This window comes from Pelecanus crispus, chromosome 18 (genome assembly GCF_030463565.1).
Source record: "Pelecanus crispus isolate bPelCri1 chromosome 18, bPelCri1.pri, whole genome shotgun sequence".
Taxonomy (NCBI): domain Eukaryota; kingdom Metazoa; phylum Chordata; class Aves; order Pelecaniformes; family Pelecanidae; genus Pelecanus; species Pelecanus crispus.
In genome coordinates, this window is record NC_134660.1 from 3105680 (window position 1) to 3120064 (window position 14385).

At 44.4% G+C, this 14385-nt stretch overlaps 1 protein-coding gene across 2 annotated transcripts in view; it reads right to left on the reverse strand.

Moving 5' to 3' along the window:
* ACLY (ATP citrate lyase) overlaps positions 1 to 14385 on the reverse strand; it is a 29815-nt gene that overhangs the window by 4876 nt on the left and 10554 nt on the right. Inside the window, exons 4-20 of one of the 2 annotated variants that reach the window (XM_075722622.1) lie at positions 13881 to 13943; positions 12992 to 13182; positions 11990 to 12069; positions 11335 to 11465; positions 9322 to 9440; positions 8711 to 8847; positions 8263 to 8324; positions 7970 to 8087; positions 7656 to 7810; positions 7171 to 7261; positions 5937 to 5966; positions 4028 to 4169; positions 1993 to 2161; positions 1369 to 1473; positions 925 to 1121; positions 667 to 748; positions 189 to 299 (exon numbers count right to left, since the gene is read on the reverse strand). In XM_075722622.1, coding sequence (XP_075578737.1) covers positions 189 to 299; positions 667 to 748; positions 925 to 1121; positions 1369 to 1473; positions 1993 to 2161; positions 4028 to 4169; positions 5937 to 5966; positions 7171 to 7261; positions 7656 to 7810; positions 7970 to 8087; positions 8263 to 8324; positions 8711 to 8847; positions 9322 to 9440; positions 11335 to 11465; positions 11990 to 12069; positions 12992 to 13182; positions 13881 to 13943 — 1983 coding nt within the window. The remainder of the gene's footprint in view (positions 1 to 188; positions 300 to 666; positions 749 to 924; positions 1122 to 1368; positions 1474 to 1992; positions 2162 to 4027; positions 4170 to 5936; positions 5967 to 7170; positions 7262 to 7655; positions 7811 to 7969; positions 8088 to 8262; positions 8325 to 8710; positions 8848 to 9321; positions 9441 to 11334; positions 11466 to 11989; positions 12070 to 12991; positions 13183 to 13880; positions 13944 to 14385) is intronic. The other variant, XM_075722623.1, reaches the window with a different exon arrangement.

Consider the following 14385-nt stretch of genomic DNA (forward strand, 5'->3'; position numbering starts at 1 on the left):
CTTGGAAGTCTCCAGTGGCAGACTACAGAAGGACAAAAACCCTTTACCATTTATATTTATTAACTTCTGCACGTTAAGTTGCTAGTAGCAATTCTGGAAGGTTTGGGCACATGGAGAGAAGTTGGCTTTTTTCTTCCTGTCATGGATATATACTTATTTCATGCACTTGCCCCCATTTTTGCACATACCTCTGAAGAGAACATAGTGGCACAAGTACCGATACACCAGCACACCACAGGCTTGGTGATACGACCTTCTTTAATACCCCTGCAGATCTTATACTCTTCTGTGCCTCCAATCTGCAGAAAGAGAGCGAGCTCAGCTGGTTCAAAACTTTGTGCTTTTGTAGAAACCAACTCCGAGATGCACATGGAAGCATTACACAGGATTTTTTTTTTTTCTCCTTTTTCATTGACTAACAGCTGAAGTCTCAGAACAAAGCCTCCTTTTTTTTTTTAGAAGTAGGGGAGACTATGCTTGCCTGTGGAATACACTCACTTTCTTTTGATTAAAGCAGCACGAGATGAAAATTCAGACATTCAAGAACAGTATGAATAGCTGCCACTTATCTGCAGCTGTTATTTAGCATCCTTGCAGCCAGGTCAGATGCTCCCAAAACAAAACACTTGGGTATTTCTCAGATAGGAGTGAACTGGCCTCACTCACCTCTCCAAGTACTACAATCATTTTCACTCCTGGAGTATCTTCATAGCGCAAGACATGATCCATAAAAGTTGAACCAGGATATCTGGGGAGAATACAGGGAAGTGGTAGAAGTTTAATTACTTTCATAAACTTTTCTGAAAGAAGAGAAATTAACAGCCAACCTGCCCTTCTTCCTCCAAGTTACTAACAACTCTTCTGTTGACAGACTTAAAAAAAAAACCCCAAAACAGTGTCTTTGCTGAAGATGCAGACTCCTACCTGTCTCCTCCAATGGCCACCCCTTCATAGACCCCATCCGTGGTTCGGGAAATGATGTTGTTGAGCTCATTGGACATTCCTCCAGACCGTGAAACATAAGCCACGCTGCCAGGACGGTACAGTTTTGATGCTAAGATATTATCTAGCATGCCTCCTGTGTTGCCTATTTTAAAGCAACCTGGTTTGATCCCACCAACCTACAAGAAAATTAGAGAAATATGTAAAGCCCTTTAAAATATACATGAAACTTAGGAACATTTCTGTAAGGCAGTCTTGTCAGTATTTATACAAGCAACGGAAGACAGTAAGGTGACCTTAAAATGAAAGACTAACATGCACTTCGTATGACTAGATGGATTGTAGGATACACTTTATCCTTCAGAGAAAGCTGATTTGAAGAATAAGACAGATGGACAAGAGGAGAAAAAGGTCACCGGTTCTTACAGTTGCAGGCCCAATGATAGTGACTCCTTTTTTATCAGCCGTCTTGATCAGTTTTCGTGTCAAGGCCTCTGGAATGCCCTCAGCAATAATGGCAATGGTGCGGATCTGCACGAAAACAAAGCAAGCCATTAGTACCCCCCAGTGTCACCACCCTAACGAAGTCTGCAGGACAGAGAAGGCAAACAGCTGATCACAGTGCATGATCAGCTTCTGCCTCTTGTCAGGCCTCTGGGAGGTCATGCTGTGCCCTCGTACAGGAAGGCCTACTGCATGGATCCAGTATCTACTGTCATCTTCACAGCAGTCTCAATGCACTGTTCAGAGAAATTTTTTTCTCCCCCTTGCACATTAGAGCAGCACTGTATTTTAACCAACCCAAAGTAATCACTCCTAACAAAGAGGTGCTGTGTTCCTCTTGCACAAATTATAAATACGGCATTAGAATTTGCTATGCAACTCCAGTATCCTCCTCCTTAGACTCTACAAAGGAGTTAGAATTGAGGTATTTATCTGCTAAGTTGGAAGACCGAGGCAATTTGCTAATGCCATCATGGTTTAAAGAAACACTAGAACCCTGCTGACAAGGTCTTCTTTTCTTGGGCTTCTTCTAGATTCTTCACTCACCTGTGGATAATTCATGGTTTCAACAGTGCTGTCATAAGCAGAGCGCAGAGATGCGAAGTTGATGAGAACATCCACCTCTGGGTGCTTCCTCATGGCATCTGACATGTTCTTGTAGACTGGGATCAGGATTTCTTTGTGGCCCCAATAGAACTTCTGCCTGTGGTCACCACTATGGAGGAGAAGATGAAAGAGCCCTGACTCTTACAGCTACTGGAAAGACAGAGGGATACAATGCATGCAGACAGAGGAGTTTACAAACCCCAATTCTGAGACACCAAGACTGACTAGCAAGTGAGAGTACATGGGGAGGGACCATACTAACAGCAGAAGGTTCTTCAGAGTATAGAACAGAGCAGCATATGGAAGGAGACGGGCTAATGGGGACAGAGGCATCCAGCAAGATGAATAAGCTCTCCCACAGTGAAGTTACCAGAGCCTCAATTCTACTCCAAGCTGGAAGACAGAATGAGGCACAGAAAGAGTAATGAATGAGATGCATGCAAGGCTGCATTACTGGGCTGGAACAAATACTGGACTGGGGGAACAGGAAACCAGTATCTGCGGTGAACAGCCAGGACAGCAATGTGGGGGCCAGTCAACATTCCAATTCTGCTACAGTGAGACTCTACCCACCCTGCCCCACACACGCTGAAGGAGATGCACCTAGGAAGGTTTCACTGTAGGCGTTGTCTTTTTTATATGGTAGATGCTCTGGAACTTCATTGAAGTCTATACTGTTCCGTTGTTTTACAGCCTAGAGATATTGGCTGTGTTCCCATACTGGTACATTTGTAACAGAACATTCCAGGTTTTGCCAGCCTGGCTTCCTCCAAAAGGTCAAGTAGAGTCAGTAATTATAGGTAGCCTTAAACTTTTAATCCCTATTGCTTTTCCTTCATTAAACAACCGCGACACTGCAAGGGGTTGCCACTCATCTATAGATGTGACTATGCCTGCACTCAGTTTTAGCACCCTGAGGTTTGCACTTGCTGAGAAGATATTACAGAGCTGCAATTATCATCAGAGCTGCAGACTAACAGCGCAAGCTACTTAATTGTCAAGAGGCAAAATTCTCTGCAGGACAGAGGTTGATCAGACAGCAGGTACCCTGGATGTCTGTAAATACCACAGAAATGAAACAAGCCTCCTACCTTTGTATGTGCTCCCATCTCACTGGCTCAGCAGCGGGCCAGACAGCCACTCCTTTCCTTCTCGCTACTTGCCTTGTTTGACAGGGAGACCCCCACACACACTCATGAGGTACAACAACAGCACAGCTTATGCACAGCCATGCTCTGGAGGTTCCTCCTGAGGGCAATTTGAAACACCCAATAGCCTCTCTCATCCCCGTTAGCTGTGGGGATAAGGTAAAAGAGGGTGAATACCACAAGAGAACTCTCTATCCCACTGAAGGATCCACACGCTTCCTGCCTGCTAAGAAACTACTGCCACTACAGGAAAGAGTATGAACAAGATGAACAGGATTTTTTTTTTTTTTTTTTAAAGTTTTGTTTGGCTACATAACAGACTGCTTTAGTCTATTAGCAGAGCTGCTCCAATTCTGGCTAATATTAGGAAGGGAAAATTCCAGCTGCTGCAGCCACAAATCCAAGTTGTCTCAGACAAGCACGCAGCAAACAGTAGATGAGTGGAAGAAACCTTACATAGCCCTACTGCCTCTGCTAAGCCAGTGGGCCGTTAAAGAAAGCCTGACTAGTCATGCCTTCCTTACTTGCCAAGTAAAGGAACAGAATTTGGACACCCTTTGAAAAAGCATGAAGTGGGACTTAAATTATGTGGCTAACTTTAAGCTGTTTCAACAGAGCAGCCTGAGATCAATGGTTGAGGGAAACAGAAAGCAGTCTGCAAAGCCAACCTGATGGTGGAAGGGAGCACAGGAGAAGGTGTTAAAGCAGAGATGTAGACTAGGGCAAAGCTACACTAAAGAATAGCAGAGACCGGAAGAGGAGGAAGCTAACAGAAGAATTTGAGGGAAGCAGTCAGAAAAACTGTACAGTCAACACAGGCTACTTACGTGAATGGATAAACCATGGCAGATACTGAAGGTTCGTCCCGGGAGCAAATATAATCAAAGTCCAGCATTCCTTGCACGGCCCGTGTCTGCATCCCCCAAATGATAGCTTTGGTGTGACGGCTGAACAGTGTTGTAGCTTTACCTGCTCAGAGAGAGAGGGGGAAAAAAAAATGCAACACACATTCAAAATGTACATCTGCGCAAGACAAAAGCTGCAACTTTGCCAAACGTCTGCTGAAAGACTCCCAGACAAGCACATTCCCCTCCCTCCAAACTGAGCCCAAGAGGTGAACTGCAGGATGTAGTAGCCACGCTGTCCAAATTAAGGAAGAAACTGTAGATGAAGCAGCATCCCTCTTCCCAGGATTCTGAACACAATAGCCAGGTTTTGTGTTTCACAAAATGGGCAAGTGCTTAATCACAGTGCAGGAGCTGGTGTAGGAGAGAAGCAAGTGAAAACTTCCTCTTCTCACACAGGCCATTCCTGTTCCTCCCAGATAGTTTTATTCTGCAAAGCTGAAGAGGAAGGGAACTTCTGATTTTATTTATTTGCATATGGCCTACAGTCTGGGAGAACCACAGGAGGTTTGCCTCCTATGTTTGTCAGGGCACCACAGTAGGATGATAGGAAATAAAGAGGAAAGCAGGAAATGGTGGGGACAAAGAAAGCAAAGGAGCTCTACATACTCGGCTGTTGTTTTCAGGTTTGGGGGGTTTTTTTTGGTTGTGGTTTTTTTTTTTTTTTCATGATCAGAATCCAACACAAACCTGATGGCTCTGAGAATTTATATATGGCCCAAAACTTGACTTCAGGGGACAGAGTCACAGGAAAGGCAACAGTTCAGCTAGTGAAGATGGACTGTTTGCTTAAAGTATATTTACACCACTTGTCACAGCAAAACATTGAGTTCCTCCCTTTGATTCCAGACAAAGTTCATTTTAAAACTCTTAAGAGCTCAGAGCTGATCCAACTGCTAATGCCAACTCAGTCAACCGCCAACTTCTTTTTGGCTTTGAATCAAAGGTAAATAGCATTTCAGATTAAAACAGGATACTGTTGTTCTGGCTTTAACAAGAAATCAGTCCCTGTTCTCCAACCCTACGCGTTCACAGTTTAGATGCACTGCCACATGAGTTGTTATTAGGAAACTGCCTACCCTGAAAAACTCCATTTGTCTTGTAGGTGCCTGCAAGGAGGTAATATTAGTGTTCATAGAAACAGGAAAATGCAGGCCCAGAAAGGTGATGCTATTTGTCTGAGACCACACAAGGAAGAATCTGAGAGTTCCCCTTCTACTGTCCCTCCTCTTAGGATAGGGGAGATGGCTTGAAACTCTACTTTGACCCGGATTCAGCAGCAGCTTCTCATCCAGCACAGAGCTCAAGAGAGTGCTTAAAGTCCCCATAATTTCACTGAGCACAAGCTGTAATGGTCTGCTGAACTGATAAGGCAACAAGAACATTTAGTTCATTCAGTGACTTTTCTGTGCCCTTCAAGGCTCGTAAGCACAGCACCTGCGCTATTTTGTTTCCCTTTGAAACAAAATGCCGGTTATTAGGCATGGTTAGTGATTCCTTCTTTTTGAAAGCAAAGAGAACAGAGCTTTTCACAATACGCCTAGGTCTGTTTGTAATGATTGGGGTGGGAAGGGAAGAAAAATTAAAGTTTGTTTGAGACCTGTCCCTCTCTTCCCCCAGAAATTATAAGTTTTTGTGCAAAGACGTATGTGATCTGCACTTGAAAAAATAGATTAAAAGTTCATATGGTGATAGCTAAATATACTGGGCAGGAGGGAAGGACCAGAGAACACTGCAAACTTGGAGAGAAAAAACAGCAACAAAACCGAGAACTAAAAAAAGTCAGCTGCCAGCAAGGCCAGGCACATTCAGCTAGTCACACATGTCCTACCTGAACCAGGTCTTGAAGCTGGGATTGAATCTGTTAAAGAGAGAATCACTCATGCAACAATATGACAGAGCTGGCTGCTGTCATCCCAACAGCAGGGCACCTGCGGCGGGGTGCTGCAACTTCCCTCCTCCCCACAGCGCTCAGGCCTTCTTGGTTTTGCTTTTGTTAAAAAAAAAAAAGTGGACTGGAGCACTCTCCACCGTACTTCCTCTCCAAATACCTGGGCATCAAATTGTGCATTTTGCCTTCTAGAAACTTTTTGCTTATCCCAGCACAAACACATTTCAGGTTCAGGCAGCAGCTCCTTGCACTGCAAGCTCCATGGCACACACATTTTCAATGTCTTTTTGAAGCATTGCTCAAGCAAAATTCAGTGCACAATGACGAAGAAAGCAGTAGTGGGTTTTGTGATGCATTTCACCGGAATCAGATCTGAATCTTGCTGTCGTCATACTGTTGTAAATGAGGCCAGCATCTCCTCACATTCAAGGGAGGAGGACCAGGATGTTATCACATTCGGTCCCTGCCCAATTCTGCTGCTGTTTTATCCCCACACATGCTCTTACCCAATAAGGCTTCCAACAAATACAAGCAAAAGGTTGCCAAAGCTCTTGCATATCACCATGCTAGAGAAGCTTCCTATGGACTTCAGTTAAAAAAAAAAACCCCAAACCCAGAACTAAAAAACAAGACAAAAAAAACCAACACACCCCCCCAACACACTGCACAGTAGCCTCTGACCCTATATGTGCGAGGAGTACATCACAACCCCTGCTGAACTAACTGACCGTAGAGTGTTCAACCAGGAAGCTGCAGCACATACCAAGAAGGACTTTCTGAATACCTACACCATTCCAGCAGCGTCCCATGGGAACAGCCTCAGGTACTTAACTGGAAAGCAGGCCCCCATTCAGCCTCCACAGCACAGATACTCTTAACCTGTTGTCCGCTGGCCTCGTATAAGGGGACATGGGAAAGCTGGAGTTCTCAAATTGTGCTGTTCCCTTCAAAGGAACATCCCAGATCCAGGCAACTCTGACTCGCCTTGTGTATGAGCTAATAGCACAACAAATGACAACATTCTAAAAGCACTTAACTAAATTCAAAACAAAGATAGACAGGTACCACAAAATTGCTTCCCTGTATATCCAGAAAAAAAGCATTAGTCTAGTACACTTTCTGTCTTTTGGAGCAGAAGAGAACTGCTAGCAATCATTTCCAATGCTGGACTTACCGAGAGGTGCTGCTGCTTTTGCCCTCTTGGCTGGAGTAATATCATCTGATTTGGACTCTGAGAAGGAAGCTGTTCTGCTTGGTGCTGGAGTCTGAAAGATTCACAAGCCAAGTCAGTAAGGGACAGTGGGCCAGATAAGGCCTGGAGCATGCAGGAGGAGATGGCCACTTTGGCTATGCTAGTTTACAAAGAAAGCCAAAGAAAGTTAATTTTGAGATAGGACCAAGAGTCTTAAATGACCAAGTTCCCAGTAGACACCAGAGTGACATCGTTGGTTTTGAGGGGTGTCATTTTCTGCACGAGTGAAGTGGATGTTGGGAGGGCCCCTCCTGAGAAACCATGCAGGCAGCATCACTTTGGTTTTCCTAGAGCTTTGTACAAATACAGTGGTGGCCAAGATCCATTTCTGGCCTGTTCAGACAGGGGAAGCTGCCCTCAGGAGGCTCCTCGCAAGCATTTCCTTTCACGGAGGGGAAGGAACTCACCGAAGGGCTGCCGCTGGCGTTGAGGAGGAAGTTGGCGGTGTGAGCTGCGGCAGGCGGTTGGTTGGGGATAGGCCGATGGCCCAGCGCCATGCCCACGATCGCAGTCATGTGAGTCTCCGTGCCAAAGACGTGGATGGGGATCCCAGTGGTCTTCCCTGTGTATGCATACAAGAACAGTCAGCCTTGGGGGGGGAAAAAAGGAACAAGATGAGCTTCTGCCAAAATGAAGCATTTAACCTTGAAAAGGCTCAGCAGAAAGCAGGTGGAAGAAACAAGATGCAAGAACAAAACTTAAGGAAAAGGTTGGTCCTTACCAACTTCCCCCATGACACGTAATCCTTCCTGGTAATTCGGGCCTCCTCTTCGTACAAAGATCCTCACCTCATGATCCTTCAGAGGGCCTTGGTAATCCTTAATTGCTCTCACAATGCCCTAAAAGAAACATGCAGGACAGGTGAACTGGGCAGCCCGATGTTTACCCTGTCCCATCATCTCAGGAACTCCTGGAAGAGACGCGCTGTCAGCCTCAGCACAACATTGAACTGGGGAGAACGGCTTGGGGTTGATAACTGTGGGCATTTGCTGACACTTCCGAATAGTCACTTACTTTAAAAGTGGCTGCTACATTGGTGAAGTTAGCAATGCTGCCTCCAATGATGAGGATTTTACCTGAGGGAAGAAACATGCATAAATAAAACTCTTCTAAGAACACAGTGTGCTGTAGGATCATGCAGCAGTTTAGGACTAAGTGAAACAGTGCTGCAGTTCAGACTAGCCTCTAGTTTGCAGTAAGTTGTGTTTAGCAGAGCCTGGAAGCTAAGAGCGCTGCATCAAGCAATAATTTTTCTGAGAAGAATCTCTTGAGCCACATTCGCGCTCTGCTACATGGAAAACCACAAGTCCTGACATCCATCACTATTTCACTTGAAAGGCAGCAGTAGATTAAAAGCTCTGCCAGCGAAGCCTAAGCATAGTAACAGCCCAGATTCGTTCAGTTTTTCCCCCACACGCAGCTTTACAGCTGAGCATCTTTGAAATTGCAGCAACTCCCTTACCTTCAGGGTGCTTCTCTCGTGTCATGAGGGAGAGAATAGTCTTAGCATAGTCATAGGTCTGTTGCTCACTTGGGGCTCCTGAGTATTCCCCATAGTTAGCCAGTTCATTCACACCCCCCAGGTCACAAATGGTGTCACTGTTTGAAAAAAAGTTATTTAAGAGATTAGTTATAATTTGAGTCACTATAAAGGTCTTAATAAAGCATTCCAAATTCCTGGGAAAGTGGGACTTGTAACAGAGAGATCATGCTGTCTGTTGAAAACAAAGCTGCTCTCCTCTTGGTGCCAGTCATGATTAATCTTGTTCTACTTCTCCTAGATATGATGGGAACTCAGTGATTACCACAGCAACGATACTACCATGAACCACTTTCAGCCAGCTTGTTTCTTTCCAAGTAAAAAAGAAACCATATCTCAATCTCCCAGAATTAAATTATCTCTAAGGCACACTACATTCCACATCTTGGTAAGAAATCTGCACAGCATCTTCATTCTGAAGAGGTCCCAAGCAGTCGTAGCATGGGAAAGAGCGCTTTAGAAGAGTCTCCCTTCCAACTATTCCAGCACTGTAAATCCAACCCCCCTCTCCCTGGAAACCTTGTTCCTGTTACCTGTAAACCACAGAGGCACCGCCACCAGCCACCATGGTCCAGATCCTGCCTTTGGGGTTGAGAATAGTAAGTTTCAAGCTGGCTCCACTCTTCGCATCCAGATCAGCAATGTAGGCTTCCTGCAAACAGAGCAGCACACAATTTAACTTCCTTTAACAATTTAAACTTCCTTCTACATCCTCCTTTTCCAAACCAGAGGATTCATAGTGCTGGGCCTGCTTGGACATGCAGAGCTCCTGCATCTCCTGTCAGCTACAACTACAGCTGAGGGGAGAGCAAAACTACAAACACAATTTTTGTAAGGGATGGAGACCCAGCTTCATCTCTAGGGGCCAGAACCAATTTGTTAGGTGTTCTCCAAGACAGAACACCGAAACGGACTGGATGTAGACAGCTTGCGCCACTCTCCGTAACAAATTCAAAGGGGATCATCCTGAGCATATGCTCAAATTTTGATTCTTTCTTGGAGAAAAAAAAATTATACCCTCCAAAGAATGTGTTGTCTTTCTAAGGCCTGCTGGCTTGGCTCTTGCTTGTCCCAAGTGAAGCCAAAAGTGATTGTTAAAAATAAATTGGATATTACTTCACTGGTAGAGTGCAGATCCAGAAGCAGATTTTTCCTGTTTGCACGTGAAAAACTTTGGAAATGCAGCCGACTGTTGGTTGTGTTTCACTAAGCTGTACTACACTGGCCTTTCCATGAACAGTGGTCTCTTCCTCCACTGCTCAGCCAGCCCTGGGAAGCTCCCAGGTTTCATGTTTTGCACATGACAGTCACAGAATCAAATGCTTCTGAACTGAAAACTCTTGTTCTGAGCTCATCTGCAGACTGAGACCAGGGAAAATTTAAAGTCAACACACCCATGGCTACACACTCTCTGGCTGTGCTGCAGCCAAGAACGTAATCACCGAGAGGGCTGTAATTTGGCTCAATGTGGAGTTCCTGTATCACAGTGGGCTTGCCTGTTGTGAAGCACTTCACTGGGAGTTCATTAAAATTCTCAGCAAAGGCACTGCCATAATAACCTTCACAGTGACTTCCAGAGGGATGAATCAGAGAGACAAAAACTGAACTAATCCTTTTAAGAGCAAATTGAGTTAAGTGTTGGCATCCAGCAAGCTACATGGAGCGAAATAGCTAAATGGATTTCCTGGCCATGTTACAAAAACCTTCCCTAACTGAAGCATAATTATAATTATTAAAATGAAAAAGTCAGGACAGAAATCCTTTTGGAGACAGCAGAACAGTCATCTGAATAAGTAACAGAACCATTAAGGAGAGAGCTCTACTTCCAACAGTTTTTGAAGCTGCTGGGAGGCTATGTATGAAGCAGTGTTTATGCAACCAGGAGTACAAACCCAGGGAATTCTGAGAGGGAAGAGGCATTTCTAACTTCAAAACAAAGTGCTTGCAGGCCTCTTCTTGGTCATCACTTTTCAGGAAAACAGGTGTATTAAGATCTTAAATTTTTACTTTGAAGTTTGAGAGACTAATTATTTTCTCTGGATTCATACTCGCATGCAGATTTTGCCCACAACTGCTACTGTACTCTCAGAAACAGTAACTGAAACACTGCGGGAGCATCGGCTGCCATGAGGCTGTCCATAACCAGTGCTCCAAGAAAATAATGATGCTGACAGGGGAGCAATGCAGGCAAGAACCAAATAAGGAAGACTGTACAAGTACAGAGCTTTGGCACATAGCTGAATGAAGTTAAATATAAGCCCCCATTTAAAAAAGTCAATTCTGAATTAAAGAACTGAAACAACACACAAGCAAAGATGGAAAGCAACTGCAGTTCCAAGTGTGATTGTGAGAAATCCTAGTACTACAGCAACCCATGCACAGGTTTGCACAAGCTCTTATCATGGATGGCAATGCCAAGGTACTTGAAACACAGCAAAAAAATCCACAAGAGAGGAAAACCTCAATACCATGGACGTACAAGCAACAGGGAGTTAATCTCATAGTCCGCAATAGAGGGATTTGGGCCAGAGTGGGTTGTTACTTGCCTCTGGGTAAGCTTCCCTGCCAAAGGGAGGGGGGAACTCCACATCCCCCCATTTCACTTTGCAGATGTAGTCAGCAGTCGCATCAATCTTTGCAGCCAAATCAAGGATGTAGACACCATCATTAGTCACCACTGCATTTGAAAAAAAGAAAAAAAAAAAACCAGAATTAGCTCTGTTTTACAGAGAGATATGCATTACAGACTTACTCATAAAATTTGATACCATACAGAGATCATTACAAAAGCTAGGTCACCTTTGTTCCCCTTCCTCCACATTGGTCATTGAATTGTATTTACCAAACCCAGAGAGTTCCCTTAAGAATTAACTAGTGCCCATGGTCATGGACCAGGCTCTGGCTCAGGTGCTGTTTTGTTCTGATCCAATGGAGCAATTTCTATGTTCTTCAGTTCTGACTTAACATCCCTTTCAATGGAATTTTTCATTTCCACCAGGAAATTAGGTAATGGAGAACAACCTGCAAGCAGTCCTCATTTTGGATTCATTCAACTAATAGCTCCAGGACACATCACAGCCACTTTTGTACTTTTTGCATATGCCAACTAATATTGTTGCAAACTACATAAAACAGAGAAGGATAAAGTACACATTTCAGTATTCTAGAACAGAAAGTCCTGCTCCCAAAAATATCTGTTACCTAATGGATTGATCTCAAGGTACGTGAAATATAAATCTTCATAAAAGTTGAACAGGCCACAGATGAAGCTAGCCAAGATGCTGTAAAAAAATTTAACACAAATTCATTAAAGCAGCCAAATATAAAGGACAGCCTGCTCTGCTTCATTTACATTAGCAGCAATCTGCAGATCTACTCTGTATCAATTTCTTTCATTCTCATTCATTTTCTGTGGCAGAAGTCTAGGCGATGACTCAAGGAAAGGAAGACGTTGATGACTCATCTTAATTACACACCAAACTCTGCTGAGAACACAGTTGCTCACTACTGTCACGTTCAGTCTATTTAATCTCACCGAGAGGCAGAAATGCATCATTGTCTCTCACTGTCAGATATGCACCTTTGTCAGAACTGAGCTTCGTTAGCCAGGATGGGGAAGAGACTGCAGTAAACTGTATTAGTGACAGGCTTCTTCAGCCTTTCGGTGCTGAAGAAGGCCATCAGTGATTACATTATGTTTGGAAGAATCATGACTCATTAAGATAACTAGTTATAGGCATCTAATTAAAGGAAATGCAGAAGAAGCTTTGAGATCTACACATAAGCTTGCAGTAAGCATAGGAATAGCAAGAGAATACCTTCTTAGACTAGGCCAGAGTAAGGGAGAGTACATTTCCGAATCAAGAATCAGATTCACATCTTATCACCATTTCTACTAAATAAAAGAAACTCTTCTATGCTGGCACGAAGGATCAAAATTCAACACGTCTCCAACATCTCAGGGGTCAAGACCTCAGTAGACTGAGAAGTGCTCCTGTCAAGTGAAGGCTCAAAGCACTATGAACACTTATTTTGAGTTTTACAAGAGGCTTGGATAAGGTCAAAGAACTTGGACTTAGGATGCATGGCATATTCTTGAGAGCAGGCTTTAGGGTGAAACAGAACAAACAGATGTTGCAATGAAATAAAGGAGAGGAGCTTCTCAGTGGCTGGCCATGCCCAGAACTGGGCATCTGTACTTACTCCTTTTTATTTGCTGGTGCATGCTGCAGGAGATGTTTCTTTACATCCGATCCACTGAGGTTTTCATCCACCGCCACAAGCAACTTCTGAGCTTTGGCATCAACATCTCCCACATCCACACCCCCTTCATGATGGAAGAGTACGTAGTCTCCCTCACGAGCAGCGTATATGCACACATAGAACTCTTCCTCCTGCGCAGACCCAGACACAAATATAAGCAGGTCACACCCAGAGAAGACCTTGAAGAAGAGGGTCTTGCATCAATGCTAGGGAAGAGGCAATGAGCACACCGCTAAGCTTTCCAAGGAGAAGCAGCACCGGAGTGGCCCCGGGGTCATACAGGCTGTGCTGGCCTGGGAGGGAGAGCAGCAGTGCCCAGAGCGCTTCATCCTGGTGAAACATGCCAAGGACAACACTTTCTGTTTCTGGAGAAAACCACTCCCATCTTACACAACCGAAGTGCAAACCAGGGGTCGTGTCTTGCATGCACTGAAAGCACCTCTATCTTAAGTAATTACACCCTTCCTGCAGACCATGGCAGAGTCTGGAATACTTCACCAGCACAAACTGAGATCTCTCACATCAACAGTTTGCTATCCATGCTCGGGAGTGCCAGATTCAAGGAGCAGTGAGCTGCCTTGACCAACTTGGTCCCTCACAGGTGATCTGTAACCTCCTCCCAGCAGAGTGCAACCGAGATGATTATTAACAGCTCTTCACATGGACTAATGCTGCGCCTGCACACAGCTCTGACCACAGGCATCGACACTGTCAGCTTAATGGCACGCTCCCAAACTCATGCCTTCTCCACTATATCAATCCATCTAAGCCACATGCAAGTCAAAAAAGATTTAAAAGCACTTTTTAATGCTTTATTTGGTATACTAACCTGTTTGTGAGGGACAAAGGGTTCAATCAAAAAATTCTTTAGGATTCCCTTAGCATTAGCAATCTGTAGGCAGAAAACAAGACAAACACCAATAAATACTTGTCCAGTACCCACATTTATGACAGTGTAAGGCAAGCTTTGAGAATTAATCAACACTGCTCTAAAACCCCTTCCTCCCAAGCACCTCTCCACTGTGTTTCCTGGGGAACCATACTCCTCCCTCCCCAGTAGAGCATCAAGCACTGTCACTGCCAGACTTGCTGCTGGACCACTCCAGGATATCTGAACTTCACAGGTTACAGGAGTCTGTCACCTTCCCCTTTCCTAAAAGGACAGATGGCTATCAGAATTACTCCAGAATGGCTCTTCTTCATCTCCTGTCCCAGAGACAGCACCTTTACAGAGCACTGCTTAGTGCAGTGTGAAATGTGATGGCTTGAGCTTCTTGGAGCTCTGAAAAAAAAAAATCAGAAGTGAGGGAAATCCTGATCTAGACAGGGAATAG